This window comes from Cuculus canorus, chromosome 28 (genome assembly GCF_017976375.1).
Source record: "Cuculus canorus isolate bCucCan1 chromosome 28, bCucCan1.pri, whole genome shotgun sequence".
NCBI classification, from domain to species: Eukaryota; Metazoa; Chordata; class Aves; order Cuculiformes; family Cuculidae; genus Cuculus; species Cuculus canorus.
In genome coordinates, this window is record NC_071428.1 from 3,741,650 (window position 1) to 3,757,974 (window position 16,325).

The 16,325-nt window shown below is 50.6% G+C and overlaps 2 protein-coding genes and 1 non-coding gene across 11 annotated transcripts in view; 2 read left to right on the forward strand and 1 right to left on the reverse strand.

Moving 5' to 3' along the window:
- The window catches only part of HORMAD1 (HORMA domain containing 1), a 15,804-nt gene extending 14,409 nt beyond the window's left edge, over positions 1 to 1,395 (reverse strand). For 4 of the 6 annotated variants that reach the window (XR_008447338.1, XM_054050725.1, XM_054050724.1 and 1 more), the window contains exon 1: positions 1,145 to 1,395. Coding sequence is in view for 3 of the 6 variants with exons in the window: in XM_054050725.1 (XP_053906700.1) it covers positions 1,145 to 1,395 (251 nt within the window). In the remaining 3 variants the exon portion in view is untranslated. Of the gene's footprint in view, positions 1 to 318; positions 775 to 1,144 lie in introns of those variants that run through there. The other 2 variants (XM_054050727.1, XM_054050726.1) reach the window with 2 other exon arrangements.
- On the forward strand, positions 1,387 to 15,323 carry KHDC4 (KH domain containing 4, pre-mRNA splicing factor). 4 transcript variants are annotated; one of them, XR_008447337.1, is made up of 14 exons: positions 1,387 to 1,546; positions 2,798 to 3,038; positions 3,328 to 3,456; positions 3,790 to 3,869; positions 4,696 to 4,748; positions 5,525 to 5,688; positions 6,077 to 6,288; positions 7,115 to 7,175; positions 8,496 to 8,553; positions 8,726 to 8,979; positions 10,041 to 10,199; positions 11,106 to 11,190; positions 12,433 to 12,524; positions 14,035 to 14,092. XR_008447337.1 is itself a non-coding variant. In XM_054050720.1 (14 exons), exons 1-14 carry the CDS (start codon positions 1,449 to 1,451, stop codon positions 14,232 to 14,234), a joined length of 1,914 nt encoding a protein of 637 aa, XP_053906695.1. In that variant the 5' UTR covers positions 1,387 to 1,448; the 3' UTR covers positions 14,235 to 15,323. The 4 variants fall into 4 exon arrangements, 3 of the variants coding, with proteins under 3 accessions (XP_053906695.1, XP_053906696.1, XP_053906697.1); XM_054050720.1 differs by having other exon boundaries at positions 11,078 to 11,190; positions 14,035 to 15,323; XM_054050721.1 differs by having other exon boundaries at positions 3,334 to 3,456; positions 11,078 to 11,190; positions 14,035 to 15,323.
- Positions 5,857 to 5,985, forward strand: LOC128849432 (small Cajal body-specific RNA 4). The gene has a single exon (XR_008447390.1). It is a non-coding gene; the product is annotated as a small Cajal body-specific RNA 4 (non-coding RNA).
- Positions 15,324 to 16,325: the final 1,002 nt, after the last annotated feature.

The window sequence follows — 16,325 nt, forward strand, 5'->3', positions numbered from 1 at the left end:
CAGCCTGGACTCATAGCAGACATTCCCTCAGCCCAGGCGCTTCTCACTCACAGGTACCACCAGCTGCTGACCTAGAAGAGCCCCTTCCCATCACCATCACTCCTAAAAAATACAAATAGCCTCCCGCATGCTGAGGCAGGTGTGAGGGAGGGTGAGGAAATGGACAAAGCCCTCAGCTCAGGTGCCCTTCAAAGCCTTACAGAAGGCCCTTCCCAACACCATCATCCCTAGAAGGAACGAACAACCCCTTCAAGGCAAAAAAGCCACCCCCACGCTGAAGCAGAAATAGCCTTCTCACAAGAAAGAAAGAGCACCCACATGCTGAGGCAGAAGGTGTAAACCCCACAAAGGGTGTGAGGAACCACGCAGAGCCCTTAGCCGAGGCACCCCTCACACATAGCCACTACCAGCCATGACACTAGAGCAGTCCCTTCCCAACACCATCACCCCTAAAGGACAAAACCAGCCTCCTCAGGGCAAAAAGGGCACCCACACACTGAGGCTGAAAGTGGGAACTCCACAAGGGGTGAGGAATCAGGCAAAGCCCTCAGCCCAGGCGCCCCTCACACGCAGGCACTGCCAGGCACGGCCCTAGAGGGCCCCCGCCCATCACCCCTAAGAAAGACAAACAGCCTCCCCAGGGCACAAAGCCGAGGCAAAAGGCGGGAAGCTCCAGCCACGCCCTCTGCGCGCAAGAACTGCCCCCTAGTGTGCTCCGTCGGCTTTTATAGCTCCCGGACGCTGGCCACGCCCCTCGTAAAACAGATCACGCCCACTCGCTCAGCCCAGCTCACTCGGAAAACAGACCACGCCCCCAAAGACCACGCCCCTCACGCAAAGCCCACACAGGCCACGCCCCCTCGCAAACAGACCCCTGCCCTCTTAGACGAAGACCCCCACCCCTCGCAAACAGACCACACCCCTCACATGCAGCTCCTCCCCTTCACACACAGGCTAATCCTCCTTAAACAAAGACCTTCCCTGACACACGAACAACCGCCCTTGCACGCAGACCACGCCCCTTCACACTCAGGCCCCGCCCCGCCTCCGGCCATGCCCTGTCAAATGGAGGGCTCATCCTGCTTGCACACAGACCCCGCCCCTGGCAGACAGCCACGCCCCCCACAAAGCCACATCCACTCACAGGCAAACCACGCCCCCATGAAAGGGGCTCCAGGAAAGCTGGGGAGGCCTCTGGATCAAGGAGGGTAGGGAGAGGACGAGGGGAACGGTTTTGAGCTGAAATAGGGGAGAGTGAGAAGAGATCTTAAGGAGAAATGTTTTGCAGTGAGGGTGGGAACGCCCTGGCCCAGGTTGCCCAGAGCAGCGCAGTACGCAAGCGCGTAGAGCATCGGGGCGGAGGCGGCCGCAGAGTGCGGGAGGGGCGGCGCGCATGCGCCAAGGGCCGTCCCCGGAAGTGACGCGCAGAGGGGGAGAGGAAGCCGGAAATGACGCTGCAGCTGGCGCGGAGGTGGTGGAGTCGGGTCGGAGCCATGTCAGCGGGTGGTGGAGGGCAGCGCGATACGGCGACGGCGGCCGCGAGCGGGTGAGTGACTGACTGACTGACTGAGTGAGGCTGGGCTGTGGCTGTAGTGGGGCTGGAGGCTGGAGGCTGGCTCGTAGCAAGGACGCGGTGTTGGACACCGCGGTGGGTGGGTGGGTGGGTGGGTGGGTGGATGAGTGAGGCTGAGCCGTGCTATGGAGCCTCCCGGTGTGTGGGGCAGGAAGGGGACTCACACACCCTTTCCAGTGTGGGGGAGAGAAGAGGGGAGCCCCCCATCCCCCCACTATTTCGGTGTGCGGGAGGGGAAAGGGGATTTCGCCCCCCATCTCCTCCCGTCCCCCCCATTTCGGTATGTGGGAGGTGAAGGGGAGACCCACCCTTGGTGTGCGGTAGTCGGTCTGCTGGAGGTCCAGGTCCCAGAACCCCGGTGTGGAGGCCCTTTTGCAGGGGCCCTGGGGCAGGAGGCTGTGGGGCAGGAGCCGGGAAGCTGGCACCTTGGGTGCGAAATTGGGGCCCTGGTGCAGGAGCTGCTGTGCTGGAGTTTCCAGGGCAGGAGCTGCGATGTGTTCAGCCTGGAGAAGAGAATGCTCTGAGGAGATCTTATAGCAGCCTTCCAGCACCAGAAAGGGGCTATAAGAAAGCTGAGGAGGGGCTGTTCATAAAGGCTTGTGGTGATAGGACAAGGAGGAATGGGGATAAACTGGAGAGGGTCAGATTTAGCCTAGACATTAGGAAGAATTTTTTCATGGTGAGAGTGGGGAGGCCCTGGCCCAGGTTGCCCAGAGCAGTGGTGGCTGCCCTATCCCTGGAGGGGTTCAAGGCCAGGTTGGATCGGGCCTTGGGCAGCCTGATCCAGTGGGAGGTGTCCCTGCCCATGGCAGGGGGTTGGAACTGGATGATCTTTAAGGTTCCTTGCAGCCGAAACAATTTTGTGATTCTATAATCCTGCGGTTCTATGTGGGAGCCCTCAGAGCTGGAGTCCTGGCTGTGATGCTGGGGCTCCGGTGGCTGATGTGCTGGAAGCCCTGGAGCCAGAACCACAGTGCAGGAGCCCCAGAGCCATGGTGGGGTGGTGACCGATGCTGAGACCTCTCTGTCTTGGGAGTGATGAGGCACTGGAACAGGTTGCCCAGGGAAGTAGTGGCTGCCCAATCCCTGGAGGTGTTCAAGGCCAGGTTGGATGGACCTTGGGCAGCCTGATCCAGTGGGAGGTATCCGTGCCCATGGCAGGGGGTTTGAACTTTGATCTTTAAGGTCCCTTCTAACCCAAACCGTTCTATGATTCTTTTCCAGGCGCCGCAGCAAGTGGGACCAGCCGGGCCCAGCCCCTGCCTTTCTCCTCCCCGGCACGGCGCCACTGCCCGGGCGCCCCTTTCCCGGCGGCAGCAGCGATGGTGGCTCTGCTGTCGCGGGCTCTGAGAGCTCCGCAGCCCCTTCGGGAGCGCTGGACGCGGCTGCAGCTGTGGCTGCCAAAATCAATGCCATGTTAATGGCCAAAGGGAAGCTGAAGCCGGCGCCCAGCACGGCAGAGAAGGTGGGTACCAGGGAGGCCACTGGTCTCCGTCTATAGAACAGAAATGTTAATTACTTATTATATGAAACTGTGATGAAGATAAAACTAGTTTATTGATTTTGGTTCAAGGTTTTAAAGAGGTACATTGTGAAGTAGTAGAGATCGTGTGCTTTCTGCTAATATTTGTAAAGCTTTTGGGTTCAAGAGCTGAGAGGAGATAATGGAAAGCGTATTCGCCTCTGGAGTACTACGGTCACTTTGTTACGTCTGCTTTCCAACCACTGGTCTTTTGCAACGGTTTTCTTTGAAGCTGCAGGCGCTGGGAAAAGGTCCGGCTACAAGTAAAAGTAAAGATGACCTTGTGGTGGCCGAGGTTGAAATCAATGACGTCCCTCTGACGTGCAGAAACCTTCTGACGAGAGGACAGACTCAGGATGAGGTAAGTTCGGGGTCTGTTTCTGATTCAGTATGCTTAGCAACACATTTATATCTCTTTGTACAATTAAGAGCTGCCAATAAACTGCCTTTGGTGTTTGGTTCCTCTTTTTACCAAACTGTGTTTTCTAAGAGACTTTGTTTCTTTGGTTTGTTCAGTAAAATCCATCCAGTGAGGTAAGGGAGCAGAGCTCCTCTCCTTTAGCTGCCACCATTAATTCTTTTATCACTTTATTAACAACTTCTGGTCTCTTTAGACAACATCATAGCTTAAAGCCCTTTGTTTTGTGCTTTGTTTACTGTTGGTAAACTCACTGTTTGATTTAATGTTTTGTAGATAAGCCGGCTGAGTGGAGCAGCTGTCTCTACTCGAGGGAGGTTCATGACTGCAGAAGAGAAAGCAAAAGTGGGACCAGGGTTTGTATTTCTTTCTGCTTTGTTTTTCTCTAACTGGGTGGTGAATGGCAGGTGTTTTGTTTGCTTTCATTTTCATCACTTTAAAAAGTCATCATGTAAAGAATTGAGGAATCTTTTCAGTTTTCAGTGCAAAGCAAAGGAAGCAAAGACATATTCATGGAGCAGCACACAGCTCTGTAAGCAAAGAGCTTACAGCTCTGTAAGCAAAGCTGTGTGCTACTCCATGAATATGTTTTTGCTTCCTTTGCTTTGCACTGAAAACTGAAAAGATTCCTCAATACTTTACATGATGACTTTTTAAAGTGGTGTCACTATCACCTTTGCTTGTCCACGCAAAAGTTTAACCGACTAAAAGCCCTGAGTCTGAGATATTTGTTCTCTTTGTAACTGGAAAGTTGCCCATCCTCAGCAAAATGCACAAGAGCTCCAGAACATGGAATACTTTGGGTTGGAAGGCACCTTAAAGATCATCCAGTTCCACCTCCTGCCATGGGCAGGGATGTCCCACTGGATCAGGCTGCCCAAGGCCCATCCAACCTGGCCTTGGACACCTCCAGGGATGGGGCAGTCACAATTTCCCTGGGCGACCTGTTCCGGGGCCTCCCCACTCTCACGGTGAAGAAATTCTTCTTTACGTGTTGTCTAAATCTGCCCCTCTCCAGTTTGTACTCATTGCCCCTCATCCTCTCACCACAAGCCTTTGTGAACAAAGAGTATTTCATATCTTTATGGAGAACTTTGTGTCTGGGTGGCCACAATAGAACTAGATTGAATCTGTTATGTGGCCCTTGTGGTTTTAAGGGAATATTTGGCATTTCTTTTCCAGAGATCGTCCATTGTATCTTCACGTCCAGGGGCAGACGCGGGAGTTAGTTGACAGTAAGTGTACAAAGCATCCTGCCATTTCTCTCTTTGTGTTAAAAGGGGTTTTATTGAAGGGCTCTGACTGGTATGGATTTGTACTGTACCTGTGTTCCTGTCTAAGCGGTCTCTGCTCAGAAGCAGCATTAGTCATGAAACCAAAGCTCCTGATAGACTGTAGGGAAGGTAGGGGATGTGTGGGGCAGGTACAGCTCTTGTGTGCGTGTTTATTGGCTGACAGCATGCTGAGATCCTGCCACAGGGGAACCTTTTATATACAAGTATGAACGGGTTTTGTGATGTACCTGCATTTCCGTTAGAAGCAGCCAGAACTCCTGTCTTGCCTGTGCCCACTGGGAGAAAAAGAAAGCTGGAAACTGCTCATTTGTTCTCCGTATCAGCCCACGGGCTTGCTCTCAGTTGTCTCTTGAAACTTAGAGCTGCCCACTTTTATCCACTGTGATTTCCCACAGAAGTGAGCAGTTTGTCACATACTGGTTTGCTGATTCATGTAGATGTGAATCCTACCCAGGGCTAATGCTTCCTAAAATGAGCTAAAACTGCCCCACCCCACCCCCACCCCCCACCCCGAGGTTTGTGAGGGCGGAAGTGGAGGAGGAACCCTGATGTTGTTGCCATCCTTTGCCGTCCAGTCCCGGATCGCTAATATTGCATCCTGCCACAGATGCCACCTTCCTACTGTTACAGAACATAGGAAAGTCATTTGGGATTGGGTTAACCTGGGCAGTTGATGGGGGCCAAAATATAATCGAGTTTTGTGTTCTGTCACCTAGGAGCTGTTAACCGAATTAAAGAGATAATTACTAACGGAGTAGTGAAAGCAGCCACGGGTTCTAGTCCAACATTCAATGGAGCCACGGTTACGGTCTATCACCAGCCAGCTCCTATCACTCAGTTGTCTCCAGCAGTTGGCCAAAAACCTCCATTCCAGTCAGGGGTGAGTAGTTAATTGATGTGGATTTCATTGAGTATCACCAATTAGAGGAATCGCCTATTACAAAGTGTACCTGTAATGTGCTAGTTATTAAAATGAACAACCAAACAGCCACCAAAATAACTCTAAAACAAAAATACATCCCCAAAACCGTCGTTGTGTGTTGTGAGAACTGGAGGACTAATCGGACTGAGTCTGAAGAGTGAGACTTGGATCGCAATAGCCTCCTAAAAGAAGAGGGATGGGGAGAGCGGCCCTGCTTACAGAAGAGCAAAGGGCTGACTGTGCCATCCAACATTGTTCTGTCGTAGAAATAAGATCTTTAGCCTCTGTGAAATGAACATTCTAATTCTTAAAGTGAAATTTTAAGCTTCTACTCTTCCGTTTCCAGATGCATTATGTACAGGACAAGTTGTTTGTTGGTCTGGAACACGCTGTACCGACCTTTAATGTGAAGGAGAAGGTGGAAGGGCCTGGTTGCTCCTATTTGCAGCACATTCAGATTGAAACGGGTGCCAAAGTCTTTCTCCGTGGGAAAGGCTCGGGTTGCATCGAGCCGGCATCGGGCAGAGAGGCTTTCGAGCCCATGTATATCTACATCAGGTACGAGGGGGGCTTAAAGGAACCCAGTCACCAGTCAGGAATGTAGCTTAGTGTTTAATCAGGGTGGGGAATTCTTAATTCTGACTGACTTAATGCAGATGAAACAGTTGTTGAACCTGACTTTTAATTAAATAGAGTATACAGTGATAAAGATGTTGATTGTTTAATGATGGCGTGTAGAATCTTAGGATCATTAAGGCTGGAAAAGACCTCTAAGCTTGTCTAGTCCAGCTAGACCCCACCATGACCACTAAACCGTGTCCCAAAGTGCCACATCTACATGTTTTTTGAACCCATCCAGGAATGGAAACTCCCCCAGTGCCCTGGGCAGCCTCTGCCACGGCTTTACCACTGTCAGGAAAGGAGTTTTCGGCAATATCCAATCCAAACCTCCCCTGGCACAACTTGAGGCCGTTTCTTCTCATTCCATCACTTGTTAGTGGGGAGAAAAGACCAGCACCCACCTCAAAGTGATATTTGACTATAAAGCATTGATATTATTGGGAACACAGTAGAGCTGCCTACTTTTGAGGCTTGGGTTCTGACACTGACATTGAGGGAAGAGTACAGAGTGTGCAGCCCAATCAAGACAGTGTTCTGTGCTCATTCCCGCAGTATTTGAATTAACCTTAATTTTCACATAGAAAATATTCATTGCTCTAGTGCATAATTGTTGCTACAAAGCACCATTGCTGCTTGAGCCCTGCGGAGGTGACTGGTCATTCATTAAGGACCAAATCAGGCAGCAGGTTGCAGAAGAAAAAGTTGCTCCCAATTCTAGTGGAAACATTTGTGCTTACAAAGAAATTTTTGCATGTGTTTTCAGTCACCCAAAGCCAGAAGGTTTGGCAGCTGCCAAAAAGCTGTGTGAGAATCTCCTGCAAACTGTGAGTAGCTCTTTCAAATACGAGATTGCAGAGCCTGTTGTAGCTCGAGCGTGTGCCTGGCTAACGATGGGTTTTATGCTCTCGGCGAAACTGTGTCCCCTGCCTTGCAGATAGGGTTTTCCTGCTTAATACTGCTGTCAAACTCTTGAACGGCAAATAAACATTGCCTAGGATGGAGCTGTAGTAATGAAGTTTGGGGAAAAAATACCACTGAGAGCTGGGGTGGGGATCAGAGATGGTCTGACTGCTGGCAAACAAAGGAATCCTGCTGTACCTTCCCTTCCTGTACAACCATAGAATCATGTAATGGTTTGGGTTGGAAGGGACCTCAAAGCCCATCCAGTCCCACCCCCTGCCATGGGCAGGGACACCTCCCACTGGCTCAGGGGCTCTAAACCCTATCCAGCCTGACCTTGAACCCCTCCAGGGATGGGGCAGCCACCACTGCTCTGGGCAACCTGGGCCAGGGCCTCCCCACCCTCACAGGAGAACGTTTCTCCCTAAGATCTCATCTCAATCTCAAAACCGTTTCAGCTCAAAACCGTTCCCCTCGTCCTCTCTCTGCCCTCCCTGATCCAGAGCCCCTCTCCAGCTTTCCTGGAGCCCCTTTCAGCACTGGTAGCTGCTCTAAGGTCTCCCCGCAGCCTTCTCTTCTCCAGGCTGAACAACCCCAACTCACTCAGCCTGTCCTCATACAGGAGGTGCTCTAGCCCTCAGATCATCTTTGTGGCCCTTTTATTTAGCTTTAAATCCCTCAGATCATCTTTATCTTTAAACATTGTCCAGAGCTGCGCCATTTGCTTTACCTTTCCTAAAATGATCACTGTGCAAAAATAGTATTGCACACACGCACAGAAAATTAATTTCTGAGCTTGCCTTATTAGAATATGAACAGAGTAGAATGGCCAGAGCCAATCTTTCTGTTAGAATTCAGCATTGAGAATGGGCTACTCAGTTTCTTTCGAAAAATATATGGAATAGATGCAATTTTAGATCCTTTGACTTTGAATATTTTGTCTCTACTAAAGTGATAAGACTAGTTTGCCCCTCTCTTTCCTGGGAAAGACAATCCCGTATTTTACACCAATCTGTGACAAAGACCAGCCGGATTAGCAGGGCTTTGGCTTTGGGCTTTGGCTTTGGCTTTGGGGTTTGGCTTTCAGTCTTTGTTTGGATTCTGGCTGTCTCCATCCAGAGGATATTCTATAATCCAAGTCCCGTTGCAGTTTTATGGTGATGGGTGGTGAGGGGCCTTAAGCCTGCACACCATCAGTGTTGTAAATAGGTTTTTATTGTCTAATCCTTGGAAACTCTTTGCAGGTGCATGCTGAATACTCCCGGTTTGTGAATCAGATCACCACTGCGGTACCTTTAGCAGGTAAAAATAAAGTATTTGCTGTTGCGTTCCGCAGATTTAAGAATTAGTTTGGAACTTATTTACCTGTAGAAGTCCTTTACTTGAAAAGGAGTTCTGCTTCTTTTACACTTGGTAGTTAATTGGATATTTTTGTGACTCTGCGTTGAAGGTGATTCTCCCTTTCTCTCTCCAGGCTTCACGCAGCCCGCTGCGATCAACAGTGTTCCGTCTCAGCCATCCTATTACCCTTCCAACGGGTACCAGTCTGGTTATCCTGTGGTTCCTCCTCCTCAACAGCCAGTTCAGCCCCCATACGGGGTACCAGGCATCGTGCCCCCTGCAGTGCCGATGTCTCCGGGCGTCCTCCCAACGCTTCCTGCCACGGTTCCACCCGTGCCAACACAATACCCGATACCTCAGGTGCAGCCTCCCGCCACCAATGGCCAGGTACTGCCACAATGGCGTTATTTCTCTGTCGTTATCAACTTACTGAGCTTTTTCTTTGCTAAGAAGAAAGTATTGAAGGTGGTTCCAGATGGATAATTCTTCTTTAGGGCGTTTTATTTCTTTGGTTATTGCTTTGCTGATGCTTCTGTCAAAGCAGCTGATTTTTTGCTGTGGCTGCTCCACACTGGATTTCTCATCCCTACCATCTCTTAACATAAAGGATATTCACAGAGGGTGGATTCTCGCTATAAAAAGCATTGCAGGCTGTGGTGCAGTTTTGTAGGTACAATGAGAAAGCTGGGGGGGCACTTTTTCCAAGGCCCTGGAGTGATCGGACAAGGGGGAATGGCTTTAAACTGGAAGGGGGAAGACTTAGATTTGACATTAGGAAGAAATTCTTCACGATGAAGGTAGAGAGGCCCTGGCCCAGGTTGCCCAGAGCAGTGGTGGCTGCCCCATCCCTGGAGCTGTTGGAGCGAGTCCATGGAGATCATCCAAGGGCTGGAGCACCTCCTGTAGGAGGACAGGCTGGGGAAGTTGGGGTTGTTCAGCCTGGAGGAGAGAAGACTTCAAGAAGACCTTAGAGCAGCTTCCAGTGCTGAAAGGGGCTCCAGGAAAGCTGGGGAGGGGCTCTGGATCAGGGAGGGCAGGGGCAGGATGAGAGGGAATGGCTTTAAATTGGAAGAGGGAGGATTTAGATTAGACATTAGGAAGAAGTTCTTCACAGTGAGGGTGGGGAGGCCCTGGCCGAGGTTGCCCAGAGCAGTGGTGGCTGCCCCATCCCTGGAGGGGTTCAAGGCCAGGTTTGATGGGGGTTGGAGCCCCTGATCCCGTGGGAGGTTTCCCTGCCCGTGACTGGATGGGCTTTGAGGTCCCTTCCAACCCATTCCACAATTCTGTAAATGGAATGCTTTATCTTCAACTTCTGATTTTCCTTTTAGTTTTTCTTAGGCACAAAAAGAAACGTTCTGCTCCTCTGTGCAAAACTCGAGATTGAATGAATATTTTATGTGTGTGTTACCAAGTTCTCTTGTGTTTTGTTTTCACCTTCTGTGTACCAGACTCCACTGAGTGGTCCCTTTCTTCCTGCTGCTCCAGTCAAAACAACAACCGTGCCGAGTGGTACACAGCCACAGGTCCAACCCCCTCCTCAAGGGCAAAAGAGACGCTTCACTGAGGAACTACCGGATGAGAGAGAATCAGGACTGCTGGGATATCAGGTGGAATAAAATCGGCAATTTTTCTTCATTCACCCAAAATGGAACTTGGCTGGAGAGAGATTATTAGTGCAGTTACAGTCATGCGAGACCTATTGGCCGATAAAACCTGGAGAACATGCTTTGGTTTCTTTGAGTGGATGCGCTGTTCTTAAACCGGAGCTGACTTGATGCATTAGCATCTTGCTTTCCATCCCATCAGTCTCTGACGAAGAACAGTGGTTCAGGTCAAAGAGATCACAAGAGCGTGTTACTGGGTAGTTTAAAGGGAAATAGTTTGGGGGTTTATTTGTTTGTGGGAGGGAAATGGAGTGATAACGTCCCGATTTTCCCATCCACCTTTCTTGCAGGTTGCTCTTGAGAGGATTTCCAGAAGCCTAGTTTTAAGATTAATTATTTTTCTTTTAGGTAGCAAATGTTTAACCGTTGGTTTGAATAAAAAGTTCTTCAGACTTTACGTGAGAAAAGGGAGTTTCTACAGGTGCTGCTCTGATACAGCACCACTCACAGGCAGAAACCCTTAATAGCAGCTTTGCCTAGAATCAGGAGGGACCTGCCTATGTTTTAGACCTAACATTGCTATCTCGAGCTGAATTTACTGTGGCATGAGGTCCCCACAGGGTTTTAAATCAGCTGATTGACTTGATCCGTGAACTAAGCAGCTCTTTTACTGTCCTGAACTGCTGCAAAGGTGACGTAGCTGGCGAGGCACCTTCCAGGCTGTTTCTTACGATGCTGCCCTCAGTATTTCTAGGAGAGAGCTTTTTGTTAGTGGTTTCCTCTGCTAGTTGGCAGTTGGGTTTCCTATCGTTATCATTAAGGAGCTGTAGCTTATGGTGTAGTTGTAGATTTGCTAATGCCGTGTGTTTTTCTGCTCATAGCATGGACCCATTCATATGACTAATTTAGGTACAGGCTTCTCCAGTCAGAGTGAAATCGATGGAGCCGGATCGAAGCCAGCAAGTTCCTCAGGAAAGGAGAGAGAGAGGGACAGGTGAGTGAGAAAAGACTACGTCCAGGTCTTTTGGGGTAAGCTTGTTTTGGAGATGGCTTGTGTTTCATGTTCCCTTCTGTAACTGGGGTGTGGAGGGAGTGTTTTGTTTTGTCGTGGGTGATTTTTAAGGGATGCAAGGGTAACGTTTTCATGCTTCATAACAAAAATAGCTTCATTTCTGCTCCTCTCTGAGTCTGTATGTTCTTACTTTGTCTAGATCTGGTATTTTTCCACTTTATTGAGATAATGGGATGTTCTTGTGAAATAGAATAGAATCATAGAATAGCGTGGGTTGGAAGGGACCTTAAAGATCATCCAGTTCCATCCCCCTGTGATGAGCAGGGACATCCCACTGGATCAGGGGCTCCAAGCCCCATCCAACCTGGCCTTGAACACCTCCAGGGGTGGGGCAGCCACAACTTCCCTGGGCAACCTGGGCCAGTGTCCCACTAGTCGTGAGTGTAGAAATTCCTCCTTATGTCTAGGCTAAATCTGCCCCTCTCCAGTTTATACCCATTGCCCCTCGTCCTATCACCGCGAGCCTTTGTGAACAGCCCCTCCCCAACTTTTCTGTAGCCCCTTCAGGTACTGGAAGGTAGCTATAAGGTCTCCCTGGAGCCTTCTCTTCTCCAGGCTGAACAACCCCAGCTCTCTCAGCCTGTCCTCGGATGGGAGGTGCTCCAGCCCTCGGATCATCCTTGTAGCCTCCTCTGGACCTGTTCCAACAGCTCCATCTCCTCATTATGTTGAGGATTCCAGAACTGGACACAATCTTCCAGATAAGGTCTCACAAGAGAGGAGTAGAGGGGCAGAATCCCCTCCCTCCCTGCTGGCCATGCTTTGTTTGATGCGGCCCAGGACACAGTTGGCCTTCTAGGCTGCGTGTTGCCGGCTCATGTCGAGCTTCTCATGAATTAACGATCATGGAATAGTTTGGGTTGGAAGGGACCTTAAAGATCATACAGTTCCAACCCCCTGCCTTGGGCTGGGACACCTCCGATTAAGAGGTGAGAATCTTGGAGGGGACTGTATTGAAGGCCTTATGGGAGTCCAGGTTGGTGACATCAGTTGCTCTTCCCATGTCCACTGAGTCGCTCTGTTGGAGAAGGCCATTAGATCAGGCAGGCAATTAAAAGTTCAGCTCCTCACATCAAGGACTGAGTTATGAATTTGTTTGCTCTTCCCTTTGACTCTTCCTTCTGTTAAAAAAGTAAAACTAAGGGCTTGCTTTGGTTTAAACAGGCAGTTGATGCCTCCACCGGCTTTTCCTGTCACTGGAATGAAATCAGAATCTGAAGAAAGGAATGGTGCGGGGTCTTTGCCAGGCAGCCATGGTGAGTGCCATGACTAAAATATACCTGTAAGTCAAGTTTTGTTTCCCAAATGAGTTTGCACTGGTCTTCATGTTGGTTAAAATTAGCAATGGTTTTGGCTGTTGTTTCTGCCGTGGCGTTGATGTGACGAGCAGTTCAGGGCCCTGCTCGGAAATCACTGGTGTTCACTGTGATTACACACGCAGGATGTTTCTCTTAAAAGTTTAATCAATACCTGTATGAATGAGAAGAGTGCCATTAAGAGAAGGACTAAGAGAGATATTTTTTCCCCATTGGGCAGTCGCGGCTCAGAACCCATCATAGAATCACCAAGTTGGAAAAGACCTCTTGGATTCCCATCTGCCACTAAACCATGTCCCTGAGCACCTGCCTTTTAAACACCTCCAAGGATGGGGACTCCACCCCGTCCCTGGGCAGCCTCTGCCAGGCCTGATGACCTTTTCTGTGAAAATTTTTTTCTGCTGTCCAGTCTGACCCTCCCCTGGCGCAGCTTGAGGCCGTTCCCCCTTGTCCTGTCACCTTGGGAGAAGAGCTCAGCTCCCTCCTCTCTACACTCTCCTTCCAGAGAGTTGTAGAGCAATAAGGTCTCCCCTCAGCCTCCTCAGGCCTAAACACCCCCAGGTCCCTCAGCCGCTCCTCGTCAGACTCGTTCTCCAGCCCCTCACCAGCTTCGTTGCTCTTCTCTGGACACACTCCAGAGCCTCAACATCCCTCTTGGAGTGGATTGAATCCAGGATTTGAGGTGCGGCCTCACCAGTGTCAACTCCAGGGGCAGAATCACCTCGCTGGCCCTGCTGGCCACGCCGTTTCTGATCCAAGCCAAGATGCCATTTGCCTTCTTGGCCACCTGGGCCACTGCTTGGAGCTGTTGGTGCAACGGCGTTTGCATGGCTTTGCCCTGGGACCAATGGTCTCCAGAGGCACCGAAGGTGTTGGTGGACGCTGTGGTTGGACAGCCACGAGCTCTATATGCAGACAGGTTTCATCTTTCTGTAGGGTTCTCCTGCACCCGGTTTTTGCAGCTTGGTAAAACACAGAGTGATTCTTGCTCCGCGGGTAGCCCAGAGCCTTCCTGGCCTGCAGGAACATCCCGTTAGCCTGTTTAACCTTAGATTCTCTGCAGTATTGGTCCCAGAGATCGCTCTTCTCTTAGCTTTCTTTTTGAACAAGGTTTCTGCTTTTCTTTATATAGTTATCTCTAACGGTGAGATTGCTGTCGCTTAGACCCGTTTGCTAACTTGACCTTTTCTGTGTGTTTCTTTCTTCTTTCTCTGTTCTCTTACATGGTTCTGGTGGATCACATGGGCTGTGCTGGTGCTGTTCCGTGTGGCCTTCGACCTTGGGTGACCATTGGCCTTGTGACCTCCAAATGGTGTCCAACTAACAATTGACAATTAACGTCCTTTTTTTTTTTAATTAACTCGTTTTTGGGGCATTTTATCTCTTTTTATTTTGATTTTTCCTTCTTGGTGGGTCGGGGGGGGGTGTTTTTGTTTTTTCCACCCCCTAGATCATCAAGCAAAGAAGTTGAAAACTACAGAGAAGGGCTTTGGGTTAGTGGCGTACACCGGAGATTCATCCGACGAAGAAGAGGAGCATGCTGGCCATAAAAACGCAAGTACTTTTTCACAGGGATGGAGTTTGGGATACCAATATCCTTCCTCCCAACAGCGAGGTAAACAACAGATGCCGTTTTGGATGGCACCATAAAACCTGCAGAAGAGTTTTCATCTGTTTTTCTCTCTCTAGCAATAATGCATGTACATTACAGAAGGAACTTTGCAAATACGCGTTGTTTTTACATTTGCAGAAGCTAAAGGTTTGGATTTGGACCCCTTGAAAGGGGGAAAACTTTTTAAAATCAAATTTTAAAGTTCTTTATTTCTGCAATGAATTTGTCAATTAAAAACGAAGGATTTGAAGTAGTACTCATCTCGTACAGAGAGACGAGTGCAGGCTCTTGGTCTGCTTTTCCCATTTTTTATGTGATCCTGGAAAAATGGGAAGCGCCAGTCGCACTGACTCCGTTCTGCACCCGCTGGTCATGTTTTCTCGAGCATTTCCGCTGTTGGCTGGTGTTCGCAGTCGCCTTGAGCTCATGGTGACCCCATTTCGACATTCAGACTTTCAGCAAAGGAAAGGACTAGGCAATGGTTCTCAGACTTGAGGATTACATGACAACTCTTAATTTCTTTTTACCTTAAGCATCTCCTGCCCTGTTTTCTTTTTGAAATGTGGTTTGATAACCCCGCGCTTCCTGTTCTAGCTGGGGTGGGGGTGCTTGGGGTTTCAATGGGTCCCTCTGGCCTTACTCCCAGGGCACTTGGCACTGGGATTTGGTCTCTGCCATCACTCTGGATTCATCCCAGTTCAGCAGCTCGGACAGAACTCCTTTTCACAAGGTGGGCTCCATCTTTTCTCTGTTACCCACTCTGCTTTACCCTCCTCTTTAACTTTGTGGAGCCGGACAGCGGGGCCAGACCTTAGTCCCAGCCAGGGAGCTGGGAGTGAGCTGTTGGATTGTTCCCGTCCATGGACTGCACACGGGCTTTGCTGCTGCGGCTGCTACATAAAGAACTCTTGCATGGAGAAGCGTGGTGTGAGCCTGCGCTTAGCCCGGCCAGACTTTGGAGCGGGAGGAAGGGTTTTAAAAGCGGAGGGAGAGTGTTGTTGCTGGACACCAAAACCTTGCTGGCTCGCTTGTACAAACATGGGCTTCCTTGTGTGCTGTAAATAATCAGAACCTGACTTTCACTATAAATAAATGTATAAAGGCTCTGCTGCTGCTTGTGGTGGGTTGTTCTGCCTGGAGAAGGCTCTGAGGAGACCTTATAGCAGTATCCCAGTACTGAAAGAGGCTTCAGGAAAGCTGGGGAAGGGCTCTCCATCCGGGAGTGTAGGGAGAGGGAACGGGTTTGAGCCGAAAAAGGGGAGATTGAGATGAGATCTTAGGGAGAAATGTTTTCTGTGAGGGGGGAGAGGCCCTGGAACAGGTTGCCCAGAGAAGCCAGGCAGCCCCATGGGAAAGACTTCTGTTCTTGTGTTTGTTGTTTCTTGACGGTTGCTTGAGTGCTGGGGGCGACGACAAAGGGGTGGTGGCAGGAGGGGAATTGCCGCCTGAGCCTGTATATGGGTTAATTGTGCTTGGCTAATTGTGCTGGGCACAAGGAGCAGGAGGGGGGTGCAAGTGGAGGAGGAGGTACAGGAACTGGTGGAAAAGGAGTGCAGAAGAAGGGAGGGAGGAGGAGGAGAGGGTGGAGGAGGAGCAGAGGCTGCAGGAGAGGGCGCAAGAGGAGGAGGCTGGTGGAAGAGGAGGAGTGCCCAAGGAGAAGGAGCTGATGCGATAGGGATCTCTGCGCATGCGCCGCCGTGACGCGAGGGGCAGGGGTTAGGTTTGTGGGCGGGGCTTATGAGGTTGGGCTGCGCTGAGGGCGGGGTTTAGTGCCTGAGGCACGTCTGCGCATGCGTTGAGCTGTACCCGCCCCTGTGAGCGCCGTGGACGGGGGGCGTCGCTAATGTTCGCGGGCGGGGCTTCGATCTGGGGGCGGGGCTTTGTGCGGGCTGCTCTGTTCCGGTCCGTCCGAACAGCTCAAGCCGGAGGGGGGTGGCTTTGCGCTGTGGGCGGGGCTCGTGCTTTAGGGTTGTGGTCATAGGGCGGGGCTTGAGGCGGAGGGCGGGGCTTAGTCGCGCGGGGCATGCACCGTCCCCACCCCTGCGCGAGGAGGGGGCGTAACTTAGCGATGTGGGCGCGGCTTTGTGATGGGGCTATGCTGAGGGCGGGGATTGTTGCGCGCCCCGCGC